Raw genomic sequence first — 19,616 nt, 5'->3', positions numbered from 1 at the left:
TCTGAGCAATATAATGATCTCCTAAGGTCAGACAGTCAGTGCCAGAGTTAGTCCAGCCCGATGATGAGTTTGCTGCCTCTCCCACACCCTGCAGTGGGCATTCAGAAGCTAAGACAAACATGATAATACTATTTAAAATAGATAGCCAACAGTTGGGCACTGGTAGCTAATGCCTGTAATTCTAGCTACTCAAAAGGCTGAGATCTGAGGATCCTGGTTCAAAGCCAGCTTGGGGAAAGAAAGTCCGTGAGACTCTTATCTCCAACAGAAAACCAGAAGTGGAGCTGTGGTTCAAAGAGGTAGAGTGCTAGCCTTGAGCAAAAGAGCTCAGGGACAACACCCAAGACTGAGTTCAAGCCCTATGACCTACTACGTGTGTGTGTGTGTGTGTGTGTGTGTGTGTGTGTGTATGTGTGTTGTATGATAGATATAGATATAGACATGGATATAGATATAGATATATCACCATCAGAAATCCATGTCCCCCTTCCAAGGGGAGAGGAAAATTTCAGGAATGATGTCTCCTCCTTCAGTCCCTGCATAACTTCTCAGCTCCCCTCTTCCTCACTACCCACCTGCTTCCAAACACACCTTCTCCACATTCGCTTGTTAACACTGAATTCGCCCTCTCATCTACCTCAACTAATAGCACCTAATTACAGGTCAATCACTAGAATAGTCACTACTTCTTAGAGGTACGAAGATAAAAATTAGATGTGTTGTACTTAGCTCAGTGGCTGCCACATAACCTTCGACAAACTTCTTTATTATTAGCTATTATCACCCAACACACAATTGACTAAAAATGCAGGGGGATCTAAGCAGACATTCATTGAGTGTCTACTACCTATAGGAAAGCAAAACCTGTACTAGCAGTAGGAAGTTATCCGTGTGTCCTCCATGCCACCATGGCTCTCTCTCCCAGCCACCTGCCCCTACTCCAGGTTTCCCCCTTTCACATAGACAACCACTGGTTTCTCCATTGTAAAAATCGGAGAATCATTCTTTTCCCTTATCCTACCAATATCCAACCAAGTCCCAAATGCTTTAGAGTTTATTCCTAACTAGCCCTAGAATCCCACTGGTTTCTCCAACACCACTGCCATTGCCTCCTCTCCCACTGAGATTATAAGTGACCCTTCTTTCTTCAAATATTCATTGTCCAGGGGCTAACATTAAAAGATTGCAGAAAGAAGCACAATTATGACACAAAAATATTGATGAGTTTGCACTCAAACATCCATTCCTATTTAACATTGGTAAATCTCATAACTACCAGCCTCACTAGCCAAATACACCATGGGCATTGGTTATGAAGGGATTGCTACAACTTTTTTTTTCTTTTTTCTTGTATGACAATCCAGACATGTGGTAGAGAAGGAAATTCATGTACTTCTGGAATATAAATTGATAATATGTTTAAAGACTAAAAAGAAGTGTTATTTAATTTTTATTGACAGTGATTAGTTGTACAAGGGTGTTTAATTTTAACAAAGTCCATTCATGCCTACAATGTTCTTGAACATAATTACCCCTCTACCTTTCTCCCTCCTCCTCCCACCTTCAAAACCAATCTCATCAAATTGCCTTATTCCATATTCATACATGTAAATAAAATATTTTGTTTATATTCATAATCTCTCTTCCTTTACCATTTGTCTGCTCCCTCCCACTAATGTCTACATCCCAAATAATAAGTGTTTCAACTTCCTAATATTTGTTTTGTTAAAGTGCATGTTAGTTGTTCAGAGGTTTTCTTCACAGTTTCTCACACATGCATGCAATATATTTTTGTCAGATTGATTATATAAATGTATGTGTGTATACATATACACACATATGTGATATCATATATATACTCAAATGAATATATTTATATCATAGGTCTATCATCCACATATGAAAAAGAAAAATATGCATTCTTTGTCTTTCTGCACTTGATTATATCATTTAAGATGATGGTTTCCATGTCCATCCATTTCCCTACAAATGACATAGCTTCACTCTTCCTATGGCAGAATAATATTGTGTATATATGCCACTTTTCTTGATCCATTCCTCATTTATAAGACATCTGATTTGTTTCCATAGGAGGCTATTGTGAATAGTGCTGCATCGAACATGAGTAGCTTATGTTCCTTTAGATAAATGGTATTGGTGGAGCAGATGGTGGTTCTATTTTTAGCATTTGTGAAGAAGCACCAAACTGATTTCCATAATGTTTGCATGAGCTAACAATCCTATCAACAGTGTGTTAGTATGATCTTTTCCACATCCTCACCAACATTTGTTTTTCTTAGTGTTATTGATGATGGCCATTCTGACTGGAGTGAGGAAGAATCTCACTGACTCTTTGATTTTAATTTTCCTTATGATCAGGAATGTTGAGCATGTCTTCATATTTGTTGGCCATTTATACTTCTTTCAAGAGGTATCTGTTCAGTTTATTTGCCTATTTATTAATTGGGTAGCTGATTCTTTAGGGTTTTAGATTTTTTTTGGGGGGGGGTCCAGTCATGGGGCCTGAACTCTGGGCCTGGGCACTGTCCCTCAGCTCTTCAGCTCAAGGCTAGCGCTCTACCACTTGAGCCAAAGCACCACTTCTGGCTTTTTTCTCTTTGCTTATGTGGTGCTGAGGAATCGAACCCAGGGCCTCAGGCATGCAAAGCAAGCACTCTACCACTGAGCCACCTTCCCAGCCCGGTTTTAGATTTTTTAAGCTCTCTGTATATCCTGGTTATTAGATCCTTGTCAGATATAATGTTGGCAACAATCTTTTTCCATTTTTTAGGCTACTTTTTCAGCTTAGTGACTATTCCTTCACTGTGCAGAAGCTTTTTAGCTTGATGCAATCCCATTTGTCAATCCTTTCTTATTTGCTGAGCCACTGTAGTTCTAGTCAGGAAGTATCTGCCTATGCCAATTATGTTCTAGTCTTCCCTACTCTTTCATGTAGTAGTTACAAAGTTTCAAGTCTTACATTGGCATCATTAATCCACTTTGAATTGATAATAATACAGGAGGAGGAACAGATCCACCTTGAGCCTTCTGAATGTGAATATCCTGTTTTTCCAACAAATTTGTTGAAGAAGCTATTTTTTCCCAAGATATCTTTAGTTCCCGTGTCAAAGGACAGATGATTGTAGGTATATGGGTTCCTTTCTGGTTCTTCTAGTCTGTTCCATTGCCCTTCAGGTCTGTTTTAGTGCTAGTATCAAACTATTTTTGTTGCTATGGCTCTATAGTATAGCTTGAAGTCTGGGATTATGATACCTCCAGCATTATCCCCTGTCAGGATTGCTTTGGCTATTCAGGTTCTTTTGTACTTCCTGTATAAATTTTAAAATTGATTTCTCTGTCTATGTGAAGTATAACATTGGTATCTTGATGGGTATTGCGTTGAATTTATAAATTAATTTTCGCTGTATCGCTACATAAAGCGCTTTCCATCTTTTTTTAGTATCATCTTCAATTTATTTCACCAAGGATTTATAGTTTTCATTGTAGACATCCTTTCACCTTGGTTAGTTTTATTTTTAGGTTTGGGGTTTTTTTGAGGCTAGAAAAAGTAAAGTTATTCTCCTAATAGTTCTCTCATCATGTTCAGTACAGTATTGGTATACAGAAAAGTTTCTAATTTTTGTATGTTTGTTTTATAAACTGCTACATTGCCAAAAGTGTTTATCAGCTCTAAGAGCTTGGAGTGGACTTGTGGTCCTCTACAAATAAGGATAGTTTGACTTCTTCCTTCCTTTTTGGATCTTTTATTTTTCGCTCTTTCTTATTGCTCTAGCTATAAATTCCAGTATTGTATTGAATAAGAGTAGAGAGCATAGGCATATCTTTATTATTTCTGATTTTGGAGGAAATGATCCTGGGTTTTCACCATTTATCTTTGATGTTGGCTAGAAGTTTGTCACATACATAGCCTTTATTAGATTGAAGTACATTCCTTCTATTCCTACTTATTCAGTGATTTTTACCATAAAATGATGCTGAATTTTGTCAAAGGCATCTTCAGCATCAAATGAGATGGTCATATGATTCCTGTCCTGGATTCTGTTTGTAAGTGCTGTACTATATTTATTGAGTTATACATGCTGGCCTTATCTTGCATGCCTGCAATGAAACTTACTTGACTGTGGTATAAAATCTTTTTTTGTTAGTTGATGGACTTTGTTAGCAAGTATTTTATTGAAGATATTTTCATCTATTTTCATTAAAGAGATTGGTCTGTAGTTCTCTTTTTTTCTGTTGTGTCCCTATGTGGTTTGGGCATGAGTAATTCTGGCTTCATAGAACAAGTTTGGTAGGGACACCTCCTTTTCTATTTCATGGAAAAGTTTGAGGCGTATTGATGGTAGTTCTTTTTTAAAGGTCCGATAGAATTCAACTGTGAAACTGTTGGGCCTTGGGCTTTTCTTTGTTGGGAAATTCTTTATTATTGTCTTAATTTCATTGATTGTTACAGATCACTTTAAGTGTCTTATTTTCTTTTGGTTCAATATTGGTACGTTGAAGCTATTTAGAAATGCATCCATTTCTAATATATTTTCCAGCTTATTTGAATAAAGGAATATAAAGTATTTCCTCATAAGTGTCTCAATTTAGCTCTTAATTATTATAATACCCCATTTTAACCCTAATTTTATTTACTTGCATGATTTATCTTCTTTTGATCAGACTTGAGTTCATCAATTTTTAGTATCTTTTCAAAAAACCAATTTTTCATTTCATTGATTTATTTCCTAATCTTTGTTATTTCTTTCCATCTGCTGGTTTAGGGTTTAATTTTTTCTTGTTTGTTTTTAAGTGCTTAAGGTGTGTCTTTAGAGTAATAATTTGAGATCTCTCTGTTTTATTGGTATAGGTGCTCGTAACTATAAACTTTCTTCTTAGAACTGCCTTTCTGTATCCCAAAGATTCAGGTGGGTTGTGTTTTCATTGGATTCTAGAACCTTTGGATTTCCCTTTGTCTCTTCAATGACCCACTCATCAGTCAGCAATGACTGTTATTCAATCTCTATGAGTTTGAATATTTTCTTTAATTTATTTTGATGTTAATCTTTAATTTTATTCCATTATAGTTTAACAGAATACAGGGGCTGTGTCTATTTTCTTATATTTTCTGAGACTTGCTTTATGTCCTAGAATATGATCTGTTTGGAGAAAGTTCCATGGGCTGCTAAGAAGAATGTTCTGTAGATGTGTATTAGGTCCAATTGGTCTATGGTGACATTTAAATCTGAGGATGCTTTGTTTTTTGCCTAGATGACCTAGCTTTTGGGGAGATTAGGGCATTGATGTCTCCCACTATTATTGTGTTATGCATCTAAGTGTGTTTTTAAGTCCAATAATAGTGTTTGTTTAACAACAAACACTATCAAACAAAAACTTTGATATTGTTTTACTGTTAGTAACCCCTCCAAACATTGTGTGGAAATTCAAGCCCTAATACAAAGTATTAGGAGGAGACTGAGTGATCATACATACACACACACACACACACACACACACACACAAAACCCACACACACTCAAGATTATCTGACCTTTTAAATGTGTCTGACAGAAGGAATCCTCCCTCCCCTTTATTTCCTCCCATCTTCCACCAGAACTCGTTTGTCCCCTCCAGAGGACACAACAGCCAGGTACTACTTTTGAGATGAGACAGCAAACCTGAAATACCTTGATTCTGGACTTCCCAGCCTTCAGAGCTTTGTTATAGCAGCATAAAATGGACTGAGACGATAACATTGAACATTTTGCTATAATCTCAAGATTTCATGAAGTTGATGAAAATGATATTAGAGATGTGCTTCAATGTTACTAATGAAGGAGAACTTGACAAAGTTAAAGCAGTATGGATGAGGAAGAGAGTATGACACAGCTCTAGCAAGATTAATATTCGAAAAGGAAATGGTCTAAGCACCCACCACCATTTGAGAAAACCCTTAAGAAAACTCAAAGAGCCTTTGCACATTTTCATGATTCTGCATGATAGTCAAGCAAGAAGTAGAGGAAGCTTTGTCCCTCTGTCTTGTAATATTTTCAGACAAAGCACCTCTCAGAAAGTAATCAACTGATTTATCCTTGTTCTAAAAGCTACCTCATAGCTACAATTATCACATGTGTGGTAGAATATAAGACATTTTCCATCATTTTTGTATCAGGTAATATAGCGTATGCCTTGCAAATGTAAAGCTCTGAGTTCAATCCCAAGTACTATTAATTAATTCATTCATTCATTCATTAATTTTCTCGTATCATTTTTCAAAGTAATATACTAAATCTTTTGAAAAATAGGTAACTGGATATGTAGGTAGTTTCAAAATATCCTCTACAACTTGCTTTCTAGTTACAAAGGAGTAGATGGCTGAAACTGTGAAGAACTGATCAACACCACCTTGATCCAGTAGTCAGAGCAAACACATGATATTATCAATATTGAGAAGAAGAGATACCATGTGCTTCCAGTCATGGTGCATTGAAAAGGTCAAATGCTACCTAATTGCTATTTTTAGATGAAGTCCATACTAACTAAATCTTTTTAAAGAAACATTTACTAAGAAATAAGGAAGAAGAAGGAGGAGGAGGAGAAGAAGAAGGAGAAGAAGAAGAAGAGGGAGAAGAAGAAGAGGAAGAAGGAGGAGGAGGAGAAGAGGAAGAAGGAGGAGGAGGAGGAGGAGGAGGAGGAGGAAGTGAGAGAAGGAAAGAAAGAAGCAAGGAAAAAAAGAAAGTCTTCTATTTTGCTTTGTTGTCCTGGTTATCCTCAAATAATGAGAGCTCTGCCTGAGGTTCCTATATTCCACACACCCTGGATTAAAATGATCTTTCATGTATGTCCTGAGGCATAGAGTCCAGGATTCAAGGTGCTATGGAATCTAGTCACTACTCCACACCTATTGCCTCCTTGCTTGGCCCCTTCTTTCTGGGGGTTGGGCAAGACCTTTATTCAGATCCCCATTGCCTGGTGCCCTCTCTCTCATTTCTACAAGGAAAGGAGAGACAGTGCCTACCTGTTTACCACTGTCTCTTGTCACAAGAAGAGCCTTTATAAATATGTAAATAAATGCAGAGTTATAATAGTTCTTCCTGATTCTGTCAAATAGATTCTGTCAGATAAGCCACATGTTTCTTTCCTTTTAGAAGCATCTCAACACCAGCCTGAATCTACCACTGTTCGATGCCTTCTACTGTGACTGTCAATGAAGAATCTAGAGGCCCTTTCTGAATACCATCGGGTTTTATGGTTGCATTATAGCAAACTATCATTGTTCTAGAAGCAAGATTTCAGAGTACATCAGTTTTATGCATTACATGTCTAGGAAGTCTTGAGAGCCTAAGGTGCCATGTTCTAGGTCAGGTGCAAAGACTTGGAATCACCTTTAGAAGAAAGATACAATATCAAAGATTAGACCTAAGTCTTACTGCTAGTTTTCTGAGCAATGGCAGTGTGACTCACTTACTTAAAGCAACTATAATTTTATGTCCTCAAAATAATGGTGACGGTACTACATGTAATAATAAAGTACACTAAATGATCCACTTCTGTTGCCCCCCACAGGTCGCCTCGCACCTCCAACTCCTGGTTCCCATGGTGACCCAGGAGGGGCCTCGCAGATGTGACAGAGATCCCACAGCAGTGCGGGGCAGCTCCGCCAGGAGAGCAGCTATAACACATCATGACATTTGCCCAGGGACAATTTTGAACTGGGGGGGTCTGCTTTGTCCAGGAACTACAGAGCACCCCCAGGGAGTTAATGAACTTAAAATGAAAAGGAGAAAAAAAAGAACATGAATAAAAGTTTGGCCGGCCATCTCTGAATCAGAACCATCTTGCTTTACATGTTTTGAATGGAGAAGAAAAGAAAAAGAAAGGAAGAAAGAGGAGAGGAGGATAAGACAGAACAAGGGGAGGGGAGGGAAGGGAAGGGAAGGAAAAAAGGAGAGAAGAGGGGGGAGGGGAGGAGAGGAAAGAACAGGAGAGTTGAGTTCACAGCCAAGAGAACTTGTTCTAATTATGTCATGATTTCCTAATTATGTTAGTATTTCCTCAGGTTGTGTAGGTAGCCCTCCACATCAATGCTAACCTGATTCCTGTTATTGTTTAAGAAACTAAGAAAGTAGACTCAATGGCATAAAGCTAGGGGATTTCTATCTTTCCCTGCCCCTATTCCCAGGTTCAGATCAAACTTTTAATGAGGTTTTGAGGGGAAGAACTATCTGTTAGATTATAAAAATGGAATTGATTCACCAGAGAGAGAGAAATCACTATGTAAACACATCCAGGCTTTATGTAAATATAACTCAGAGCCAAGTTCAAGGGAAAGGGGTTGGCTTGCTTACTGGGTTTAATTATAATACTCTTTGGATTAAAAAAAAAAAGACAAAATGTCAGAAGCCAGGTGTAATGGAGGAAAAAAATGAAAAGAAAAGTGGTAAGATTCAATGATCAGATCCAGGCATAACTGAAATCCATATAGTGAGACACAAAAATGGAGCATTGCCATGTGTGTTGGGTATGGTGCTAAAATGGCTAGAAAGTTCATAATACCCTTAAGTGCTAGGAATATTTAGTGCTAGGAATGTCCATCTGAGTTCTTGAAGTATGTATAAATATTAAACACAGGGTAATGGAAATTCCCCACAGCAAGCTAAGGAGACTTTTTAACCCCAAACATGCTGGGATGAAAGGAAGTCAACTAAGATATAAGAATGCAAGAAAACCTTTTAAAGTATTGTGAATAGAAAACATGGTGGTTTTAGGCTGGGAAAATATCCTGATTGTGGTTTGTAAGAGCAGAAAGAATGCAAGGAGAGAGGAAAGAATGTTTTTGAGGGATCAGTGGAGGCAACTCTAATTAGCAGGGAAACTACAGAGAAAATCATATCAGCCAGCAGCCCATGCAGGTATGCTGAAGGTGCATCCACTAACAATTTTCATTATGAGCTGAGCAGACATAATGGTGTAGACCTGTAATCCTAGCAATCAGGAAACTGGGTAGACACATCTCAAGTCTGAGGTCAGCCTGAGCTTTGTAGTGAGACTCTACCTCCAAAAGATTTTTTTTCCTCTATAAATTCATGCTCATGTTGAACATATACCAAATATGATTGTAGGCCCCAAGGATCCAACAACAGAAAGAAAATCTTTGAAGTGATGGAGTGCACATTTTAGTGAAAAAAGGCAATAAATAAATGTATGTGCCAAATGAGGATAAATGTCATGAAGAAAATAAAGTAGAAGCCAGGCACTGGTGGCTCACTCCTATAGTCCTAGCTGCTCAGGAGGCTAAGATCTGAGGATTGTGGTTCAAACCAGCCCAAGCAGGAAAGCCCATTAGACTCTTACCATCAATTAACCACCAAAAATCTGGTAGGGACAAGGCCTAGGCCCTGAGTTTAAGCCCCAGCCCCCCTCCTCCCACCATACACACATACACAAAACCAGCCTCCCTATGGAATTCAATTTGTAGACCCAAACCTAGGATTGCTAAGTGAGACAGAAGTCAAACAGTCCCCTGGCCTAGGGCTACCACCTTTTCCAGAGGTTCACAGGATGGCTCCTAGAGAGCCAGAGACTCACCTCTACCTTCTCCTACAAACTAAGAAGTTGCTGGGATCTTCTACAATTTGAACAGGTAAAATTGAATAGGAGCCCACTGACAAAATCCCCTTCTGTGAAAGAAATGTCTGCCCAGTAGACAAACAACTGCTTGACATTCTTACAGGATGGAACTCTTAACTTGTCCTGTGATGGCTCCCTGTGGCAAGTCAGGATACGCTCTCAAAAATAGTGCTTCTGAGTGCATAAGATTTTAACACATGACTATAGAAAAATAATATAACTGTTTCACTGCTTATATCTGTACCAGAAGGAAATGAGGGGCTGGGAAGGTGGCTCAGTGGTAGAGTGCTTGCCTTGCATGCCTGAGGCCCTGGGTTCCATTCCTCAGCACCACATAAGCAGAAAAAAAAGCCGGAAGTGGCGCTGTGGTTCAAGTGGTAGAGCGCTAGCGTTGAGCTGAAGAGCTGAGGAACAGCACCCAGGCCCAGAGTTCAGAGTTCAGGCCCCACGACCGGACCCAAAAAACAAAACAAAACAGAAGGAAGTGAGCTAGTGAGGGTTAGTGGAACAGACAATGAAGAATTCTTTCATGCTCTTAACATACTGCTCAATATGCAAGTCCTCTTGTGACACACCGTCTTCAACTCACACTAAAGTATAAAGGTTGTCCGGAGTGCCTTGGTTCTGAGTAGAAAGGACAAAGGTAATTTTGGAACAGAATTTGAGCATACCAAATCCTCTCAAAAGAGAAGAGAGAGACAAGAGATGGGGGCGGGGAAGAAGGGGAGCGCTGAAGGAAGGAAAACATCCCATTAGCAAGCAAACTTTCCCCACATCACAATTAAGCCCACTGGGTCACACAGAGCTGCATGTACAGAGTTCCCTGCCTCCCAGAAGTCTGACCCCATACTCTCTGGAATCGATGAGCAGATTTGGGCCTTTACGTTCTCTGAGGCTTCCCTGATTGCTTATTAAAAGTAAGCATCCTGTTCTAGTGAATTGATTTACTTCGCTCCAGTCCTTGAAGGATGCTACAGATCAAAAGGTGTCTGGAAAAGCACTCTTAAGGATGCTGACACTACTCCCAATTACTGACAAGCATGTGTGCCAGGCCCTGTTCCAGGAGTCCAGGCCCTGCTCCGTAGGGGAGCGCCGGCTTATAGAGGAAAATCAATGTGAAGGATGCATACAAGAAGGCAATGAATTTAGGTCAGTGCTATTGGTTCTTTGTCTTTAGGGATATGTGAAATAGTCTAGTCACTCTCCTTTCAAAACAGGAATAGACAGAGTCTAAAACGCTACTCGATAAATATAACAAAAGATGGAAAAGCATCAGTTCCACAGAGGTGAAGAGAAAAATGAGGTCAATAGAAAATAAGTGAGTCAGAAGAGATAAGATAAGCACACGTAAGCACAAACACACTGAGCATAAGACTCAGAGGGAAAAGTAAAGAAGGCAGGATAGAGGGGGAAATCTCCATACTTACCAAGCCTTTCAAAGTGGAGCACAGCTCCCTTAAGGAAAATAAACCACTCAAAGGGCTGGCCTGGGGATTTAACTCAGTGATAGAGCACTTGCCTATCATGCAAGAGGTCCAAGATTTGATACCCTAATGAGAAGAGGGGGAAAAAAGAACTATGGGGGGAAGGCGAGAGAAAGAGAGAGAGGAGAGAAGGAATGAAGGCAGGCAAGCCAACTAATACATAAAAAGCTTGGATAAACATTGCAGTGTGTTATTCTGAAAATAATCTAATTTCTATCTGCATTCATCAAACTTCACTTACCAGAGACTAAGATCTTCTACTTTTGTAGAAGACATGTAGCCTTGGGACCCACTGACACCTAAAGGCATTTCAAGTTCTGTTGCATTTTTACATCCAGAGATACAAATGCGACTACATCGTAGCATTTCCCTGCCTGCAGATAAGCAAAGGTAAGAACTGGAGCCCAGCTGGCAGGTAGACTTAGCAGTTACTGCTGCGCTTCAAGATATAGGCCAGCTCTGAGAAACCAGTAAGGACCATAGGATCTAGTGAACAACAAGCAAAGGCTTCTGTCTGTGCCTTTCTCCACAGCCACCATCAAGGGTCCATTTGGGGTCTGTTTCTAGAACATTATTGAGGTGCTGCTGACTGCACCTTTAAACACCTTTGTATTCCTACGCAGCAGTGTCAGCGAGCTGTGAACTGAGCAATGCAGATGAGTGGTTTGCATGAAACTTAGTTTTTCAGGATACATTTACTCCAGACGCCTAATCCAGCCTGATTATCAAGAGAAGAACTCATAGGCAAGAAAGAAAAACACAAGCAGCCTCAGATTTAGGCTATACTCAAGCATCTTAATAACGATGTAAGGCAGAGAGTGTAGGCCCACAGATCAAAAGTGTACCAGGGGCCTGCTAAGGCCTGGCTCACCGAGTAGCAGAATTTCCCATCAAGTGGGAAGCTCTCAGTTCAAACTCTGGTACAAACACCAAAAAATAAGTGTAAAAAACCTGGTATGGTAATGCGTGACTATAATCCCAGAACTCAGGAAGCTAAGGCAGGAGGATCTTAAATTCCAGATTAGTTTGGCCAACCCAGTCCTTTTTTTTTGGGGGGGGGGTCCGGTCGTGGGGCCTGAACTCTGGGCCTGGGCGCTGTCCCTCAGCTCTTCAGCTCAAGGCTAGCGCTCTACCACTTGAGCCACAGTGCCACTTCTGGCTTTTTTCTTTTTGCTTCTGTGGTGCTGAGGAATCGAACCCAGGGCCTCAGGCATGCAAGGCAAGCGCTCTACCACTGAGCCACCTTCCCAGCCCCCCAGTCCTTTTTTTTTTCTCTCATCCAAACAAAACAAAGCAAAAAGAACAAAGGTCTTTATAGAGCAATATGGAAAGATATTTGATAAAGTGAAACAACAGCAAATCGTGGTGCAAGCATTATGTATAGTATGCTGCTTCGATGTAAGAAAGGGATAGAACTTAGAATATATGTGCAGATTTACATGAATTTGCATAAAGCAGCACTGAAGGAATGTTTGAAAAGTAGTTACAAGGCAGCACACAATGAAGCAGATGGAAACTAGGAGGAGACAGGTGAGAAGTATACTTTTCACTAGGTACGTTTTGGTTGTTTTATTTTTTCATACTCTAAATAATAAAATAATAATACAGAACTCTGTGGAGAAAAAAAGACACCTTTACCTTTTTCATTATATAGCTCATTGCTAAAAATAATGCTAAAATTAAAAACCTGGAGTCGTCATCATGGAGCCGAGTTGAACTCTGAAAAGCCAACAAAGCGTGAACCAACCATTAAACCAATCCCTGCCCTGACTCAATAATTGCTGCTAGTTGAGGCCCCTTGTTCTTCCAGAACCCACCTTGTGTCCAGTGGAGTCCCCCCCACTTAATTGTAATCCACGCATTGTTCAGGGCCAGACTTAGCTCAGATCTCACAGGCCACACAAGTGGCTGCCACTCAGCCATGTCTTTGGAATGAGTTGTGAGCTTCCTATTCTCTGCCTGCTGACATTTGATCTGCTGAGCTTGGTGCAGACTCTGTCCAAGCTCCAGGTCCTTCTCAGGTGCTCAAACAGCCCATTTCTGCTCCACTCATTAAAAACTACCACAATGGTGGCTGCTTCACTGGTTTAGATGTGAGCTGGATTCTGAGAATTAGGCTCATTTCCTGCTCTTCTGGCCTTGGTCTCCATCGATCATGCGTACTCTCCATGGTAACACACTTCCCCCGCCCCTTCTGAAGAACCCTCAAATCTCTTCACTTAAAACTATTCAAAGGACAATCCCTCCACATCAATGAATGAAAAGGCACTCATTAAAAAACCTTTCCTGAAGTTAGAACATCTCTCACAAGGAGATATTAAAGGCAAACATTCAAAGTTGTGTTTCCCTGGGATGCGTGCTAAATGAGGTGAACTGTTTAGCTTGAAGTAAAAGGGCACTACACACTCACCCAGAACATGAAAGGTCAGATTGCTACCCTTCTGTGAGCCCTTAGAGTGTGAGAGATGAAGGGTGTGGTTTATCAGGGCAGGTCACACACCCCAAATTGTTCTCTGTGATTTGCAGCCATACTCTGTGAGCTCTGACTAGGGGAACATTTGCTATACTAGTTAGAAGACTAGAACATTGGAAGTACTTAAAATAAAATACAATTTTCAAAGTCATCATGGTTTTCAATAGGCTGAAGAGAGAAGGTTTTTCTCGGCTGAAAAAGGAGGAAAGAAAAGGAAGGGATGCTTCCTAAGAAATAAAAGATTATGGGGTGAGCATGAATGCTTAGGTTTCAATTTGTTGGCTGATTTTTGCCAGCTAAATTCCATTTATTCCTTTCCTTCATCTCCAGCCCTATTTTTTTGTTTCTATTAGTATCTATTAATTGTTCAAGAGAGGGTTCATTGTGACAACTCCATGGGTGCATACAAAGTACCATGATCAAACTCACCCCTCTGTCACTCTCCCGCATCTCTCCTCTCCCCTTCTTAAAACAATTTCAACAGGTTTCATTGTTCTAATTACATACATGCATATTAAGTACTTCAACCATGCAGTGGTAAGTAATCAGCGATGGGAGCCCAGCAAAGCCAATTCAGGGTCATGTTGTACCATACAATGTAAAGCATTGCCCAACTCAATGCAGAAACTCCCATTTGTGAGAGAGTTAAGGGATCAGCAAAGTCAATCTGACATCAAGGATGTCACACTTGTGACCACTGAGTCTTAGACTTATAAAAATGAAATTATTTCCTAAGCTCAATTCCACTTGACTTGAAAAAGAATATGATAGCTTAAGAAATGAAGGCAAGCTGGGCACTGGTGGCTCATGCCTGTAATCCTAGCTACTCAGGAGGCTGAGAGCTGAGGATCACGGCTCAAAGCCAGCCCAGGCAGAAAAGACCTTGAGACTTTTATCTCCAATAAACCACTAGAAAACCGGAAGTGGCGCTGTGGCTCAAGCAGTAGAGCGCTCGCCTTGAGCTAAAGAGTGCAGGGATAGCTCTCAGGCCCAGAGTTCAAGCCCCATCACTGACAAAAAGAAAAAAGAAAAAGAAAAAAATGATGAAGGCTTTTGTTTTCTCCTTTGTTTGTTAAATTCAGGGCCTCATACCACTCTACCACTGAGCTATATCCCCAACCCCCTTAAACGAAGGTTCTTGATTCCAGGATCCCAGTTTTATGAAAGAATGTTTGACTAGAAAGATAATATTTTTATTGTCTTACTAATTATAAAGCTGTCTGCTCTGACCATGAACAATTATATAGACACAGTCAATTCATAGGGACCTGTGTCTGCTTAAGGGCAAAAAACACCATACACCATAGTCTATAGTTATCTGCTCTGTGTATCTAGTCCTGGCTCCTCTCTCCAGCATGAAGGGGTCTGAATGAGCTGGCAGGAAGGAGAACCAAAAGTTAGTTGTAGTATTCAGATCTGTAGTACCCAATGCAGCCTCAAAACCACAAGCTTACCTGGGCAAACCACCTTTGGAATTTAGGTTAGTCAAGTCTAACATCATAATCTGATGTTGCTCATTACACATTCTCACCTGCCCTCTCCCAAAACAAATAGGACTCAACCCAGTTACTCACCGAGACCACCCTGACGGATGTCTGTACGTGTGGCTCCACCAATGATAAACTGAGGGTTTGGACACAATTCCTGAAAGTAATTTAAGACAAAACACAAGTCATGAGATGCCCCAGTGATGACAGAGGCTGTCTGGGTGAAGGAATATCAGAGTTACAGAATTCAGAGCTGGAAAAAAAAAAAAAACCCTAGGAGGTAAGCTTATCACAAAAGCATTTTATTACAGAGTCACTAATGTGGGTCTCTTAAGCCTAGAGACCTGGCCAGAATCACACAACTAGGACTTCCCAGAGCCCAGAGCCCCTTCTTGACTAATATTTTTATTACTCTGTGGGTGTGAAAAAGTGGTAGGGTGTGGGGGAGGTAGGAGAAAGGCAAAAGCTGAGATAATAATCCAATGAAATATGATTCAGACAACACCCCTATTTACACAGAGAGATGATTAGAGTAATGTTTGGCAAAATGCTATGCACCCTGTGGACACTCATTAAATACTTGATTAAGGGATAATGACCCCAAGGCTGATGGGATCATGGAGGTGTCAGGAAGCAGAGAACTCAACTCTGAGAGGCACATGTCTGACCTGCACTTCCTCCACTCACCCGCCTCCAACTGGGCATCTACCCACAGGTAAGGTCACACCCCAGACTCTGTGCTGGAAGAAGAAGATGCTTGAGAGAGAGTTACTGGGATTTGAACTCAGGGATTTATACTTGCTAGGCAAGTGCTTTACCAGTTGAGCCATGCCCCAGCCCTTACCTCTTTTTTTCTTTGTCTAGCCAATAAGGATTTATTGAGTCTCCATTCCACACCTGGTACTGCTTACACCTTAGCAGTCAGGGAAGAGAGGGACACAACAACAACAACAACAAAAAAAAAAAAAAAACAGAAAGAAAGGTGGGAAAGAGGGAAAAAGGAGAAGAGGTGGGAAAGGATGGAGGGAAGGAAGGAGAGGGGGAGAGAGGGAGGAAAGAGAAAAAGAAGAAAGGTAGGAAGGAAGGAAGGAAGGGAAGGAAGAGGAGGGAGGGAGGGAGGGAAGGAGGGGAGTAAGGGAGCAAGGGAAGGAAGGAAAGGAGCAAGGGAAGGAAGGAAGGAGAGAGAGAGAAAGAGAGAGGGGGAAGGGAGAGAAATTCTCTGGAATTTCCAGTTCAGCTACCGTTTACCATCACCAGCAGGTGCTGGTAAGGGATATTTATGGAGCTTCAGCTACTCAGGGAGAAACAAGTGAACAGACACAGAGAAGTTTAGAGCTCCTGTTCTTTCTTCATCCTTTCCTTAACTTCCCAATAATTCAACCCTTCCATGTGCCTCTCATCTTGAGTCTTTATTATGCATCGGGCATGGCCTCACTCCTATCTCTCTGTATTCCTCCTGAGGATCCATACCCTACTTAATTGGGGGGAAAAAAAGAAAAGTACACTCTAAACAGAGAAGCATATCACTGAGGAGGCTGCATCAGGCCCTCTAGCATGTTCCTCACATCTTCAGAACTGGGCGAGGTATTGACCCAGCATAATGGGGGCAGGGGATAGGGGGGAGCAAGGAAAGCTGAGTTGCAGGTGCTAAGAGCACTCCCAGATCTACACCGGAATGCAGCTCTTGGGCAACACAAGTGGACAAAACCTGTCCTGTGATTTCAAATCACAAATAAAACTCATCTTGAGAACCCAGATTTGACCCCAAGACCTTCACTGGGAAAACTTGTCTTCCAAATGTTAGCACAGGTTAACCCTTTTGTTTAGCAGCTTGAAGAATAAGTAGTTACAGTTGTACCACTCCTGGGTTAAATATCCAAGAGGATGAAAGCCAGTTTTAATTGAGATACTGTGCACTCATGGTTAGCAGGCACTATTTATAATAGCAAAGTTATGGAATCAGCCTAAATGCCAATCAATGGATGGATGAAGAAAAATGTGGCGTATATGCACAGTGGCGTCCTACTCAGCCATAAAGAATGAAATTCTGTCTTTTGCAAGAAAATGTATGATTAAATAAGCCAGATTCAGAACAATGATAGCATGTTTTCTCTCTTATATGGAATCTGGCACGGGCGGGGAGGGGGGGGGGGGGATCGGAGAACCATTAGAATACAGAAGAGGAAAAGGAGATGGGGGAAATAAGAAAGAACAGTATTATGAATGTATAGAAATTTCAATAGTTAATATAGACTAATGAGCTGGACACTGGTGGCTCACACCTGTCATCCTAGCTACTCAGGAGGCTGAGATCTGAGGATCACAGTTCAAAGCCATCCTGGGCGGGAAAGTCTGTGAGTTTCTTATCTCCAATAAAACACTAGAAAACGGAAATGGCACTGTGGCTCAAGTGGTAGAGCGCTCGCCTTGAGCTGAAGAGCTGAGGGAGAGCACCCACATCCAGAGTTCAAGCCCCATAACCAACAACAACAGAGAGAGAAAGAGAGAGAGAGAGAGAGAGAGAGACTATTGAAAAATAATCGGAGTGGCAGGTGCCCATGGCTAATACCTGAAATCATAGTTACTCAGGAGGCTAAGATCTGAGGATCACAGTTTGAAGCCAGCCTCAGGCAGAAAAGTCCATGAGACTCTTGTCTCCAATTAACCACCAAAAAGCTGGAAGTAGAGCTGTGGTTCAAGTGGTAGAGTACCAGTCTTAAGTGAAAAAGCTAAGGACAGTATTTAGGCTCTAAGTTTAAATCCCAAGATATATTCTCTCTCTCTCTCTCTCTCTCTCTCTCTCTCTCTCTCTCTCTTTCTCTCTGTCTCACACATACACACACACACATAGTTAAGTCAAAATGGTAAATTTCTTGTTTTCTATATTTTACCATAATTTTTGTAAATACATACATACAAACCATGAGAGAACTTGTAGTGCCCTGCCCTCCCCCATCTGTTTACAGGGCCTTTAGAGGCTTCTTGGTGAGAAAAGTCAAATCTAGGAATAGGCTCATTTTCTCAGGATCTGAGGCACCTTCTCCAGTAGAGATAGAACCAGAATGCTTACTGACTCAGGAGTCTATTTAACGATCTACAAGACTGCAGGGGACAAGGCTGTGTCCTCTGGTGAATCTTTGTGAAACGCCAGTGTGAGTGTGGCTGGAAGCAACCCTGAGATCACAGGGCATGGAGAGGTTACGTTTTGACACAGATTTATTTAACAGGCATTCGAAAACTCCAACAAGGAGTCTTTCAGCTTTCATGCCTTAACCTCTGAATTTTATCACCCCTGTTGACAGGCACAAATCAGCCCATACTCTAAAATTACCTGTGTAGGCAGTAAGACCATGTAAAGGCAGGGGTGAGGGAGAAGAAGCAATGTGGTTGAGGTTATAAGCTCTACAAATGTCAAAGGAAGTAGAGAAACTAGCCAAACGTTAACTGATACCTAAATTAGATCATGCAATGACCCACCAGCCTTGATGAAACATGGACGTTCCATGACCTTAGGAAATTGTGTACCTTTCAGCAAAGATGTTAGCATAGCTTACCCAGGGCTGACACTGCCTAGCATTGATTTGTTGCCACATATAATTGCCAGGCCCTATGCAATGATAACTACCATGTATTCTGTGCCCCTGCCATGCTGGCCATTATACCCTGGGATTTATCTCTAGTTCTCATGCTAACTGAAAAATACTAGCAGTACCACTTTCCAGATGAGAAAATTGAGGCTCACTGAGATTAAGCTATCACCTAAAGCCACTGCATCAGAACCAGTGTTCATGTTAAACTTGCCCCATTCCAAAGCTTTGCATGCTCTTTGTCTAAAAATAGAAAAACAGTCTGAAATATAGGATCCAAAAATATAATCTACCACCAAGATTACTTCAACTTCTTCCTTCACTTGATAACTCTCCATCCTGTGTGACACCCAGCCATAAACCCACCTCCTTACCGTGGGTCGCTTCCAGACGATGCCTTGAGTTTGGGGGGAGCCTGGGCCAAGATCCTTGTAGCCCAAGGCTGATGGACACGCAGGGAATTCTGGGTCTTTAAATAGGACCCCTGAGTCCAAGCACTGTTTCTTCAATGCTTCAAAATCCTGGCTCAAATATTTCACAGCTTTCTGGTGGGTGCCAAGGCCTTCAGCAGCTGCCCGCTGCTTCAATGCTCTAGCTGCCAGGGCTGCCATAGTAGCTGTGGGCTCTGTGGGGTGGCTAGGAAGGCAGGACCGCTCTGAACTTTGACACTTGTCCCACTGGGAGGGGAGCTAAGAAGTAGCATGAGGCAGGTGGAACTGGTAAACATTTCACCGGAGGCCTTCTTCCAGAGGAAAGTGAGTCATCGCCAGGACCACATATGTACTCAAGGAGCAAATGAGTTTGCCACACCTTCTCCTGCTGCTTTTCACACTCTGGATCCTGGGAACCTTAGCCTAAGAAATCCATTAGGACCTAGGTCATGTCCTGGCTCTTCAAGGCCTGCTCAGGCTGCATTGGCTGAGTTGAGATAGTTTGTTGAGGCTAAAATTCACCA

The 19,616-nt window shown here is 41.3% G+C and overlaps 1 protein-coding gene across 1 annotated transcript in view; it reads right to left on the bottom strand.

Annotated features, from left to right (window-relative positions):
* The window catches only part of Capn8 (calpain 8), a 61,582-nt gene extending 42,310 nt beyond the window's left edge, over nucleotides 1-19,272 (bottom strand). Inside the window, exons 1-2 of the mRNA XM_042681979.1 lie at nucleotides 19,036-19,272; nucleotides 15,162-15,231 (exon numbers count right to left, since the gene is read on the bottom strand). Coding sequence (XP_042537913.1) covers nucleotides 15,162-15,231; nucleotides 19,036-19,272 — 307 coding nt within the window. The remainder of the gene's footprint in view (nucleotides 1-15,161; nucleotides 15,232-19,035) is intronic.
* Between the last annotated feature and the right edge of the window lie 344 nt (nucleotides 19,273-19,616).

This window comes from Dipodomys spectabilis, unplaced genomic scaffold, assembly GCF_019054845.1.
Source record: "Dipodomys spectabilis isolate Male_0828 unplaced genomic scaffold, ASM1905484v1 ptg000069l, whole genome shotgun sequence".
Taxonomy (NCBI): domain Eukaryota; kingdom Metazoa; phylum Chordata; class Mammalia; order Rodentia; family Heteromyidae; genus Dipodomys; species Dipodomys spectabilis.
This window is presented reverse-complemented; position numbering and strand designations above follow the sequence as displayed.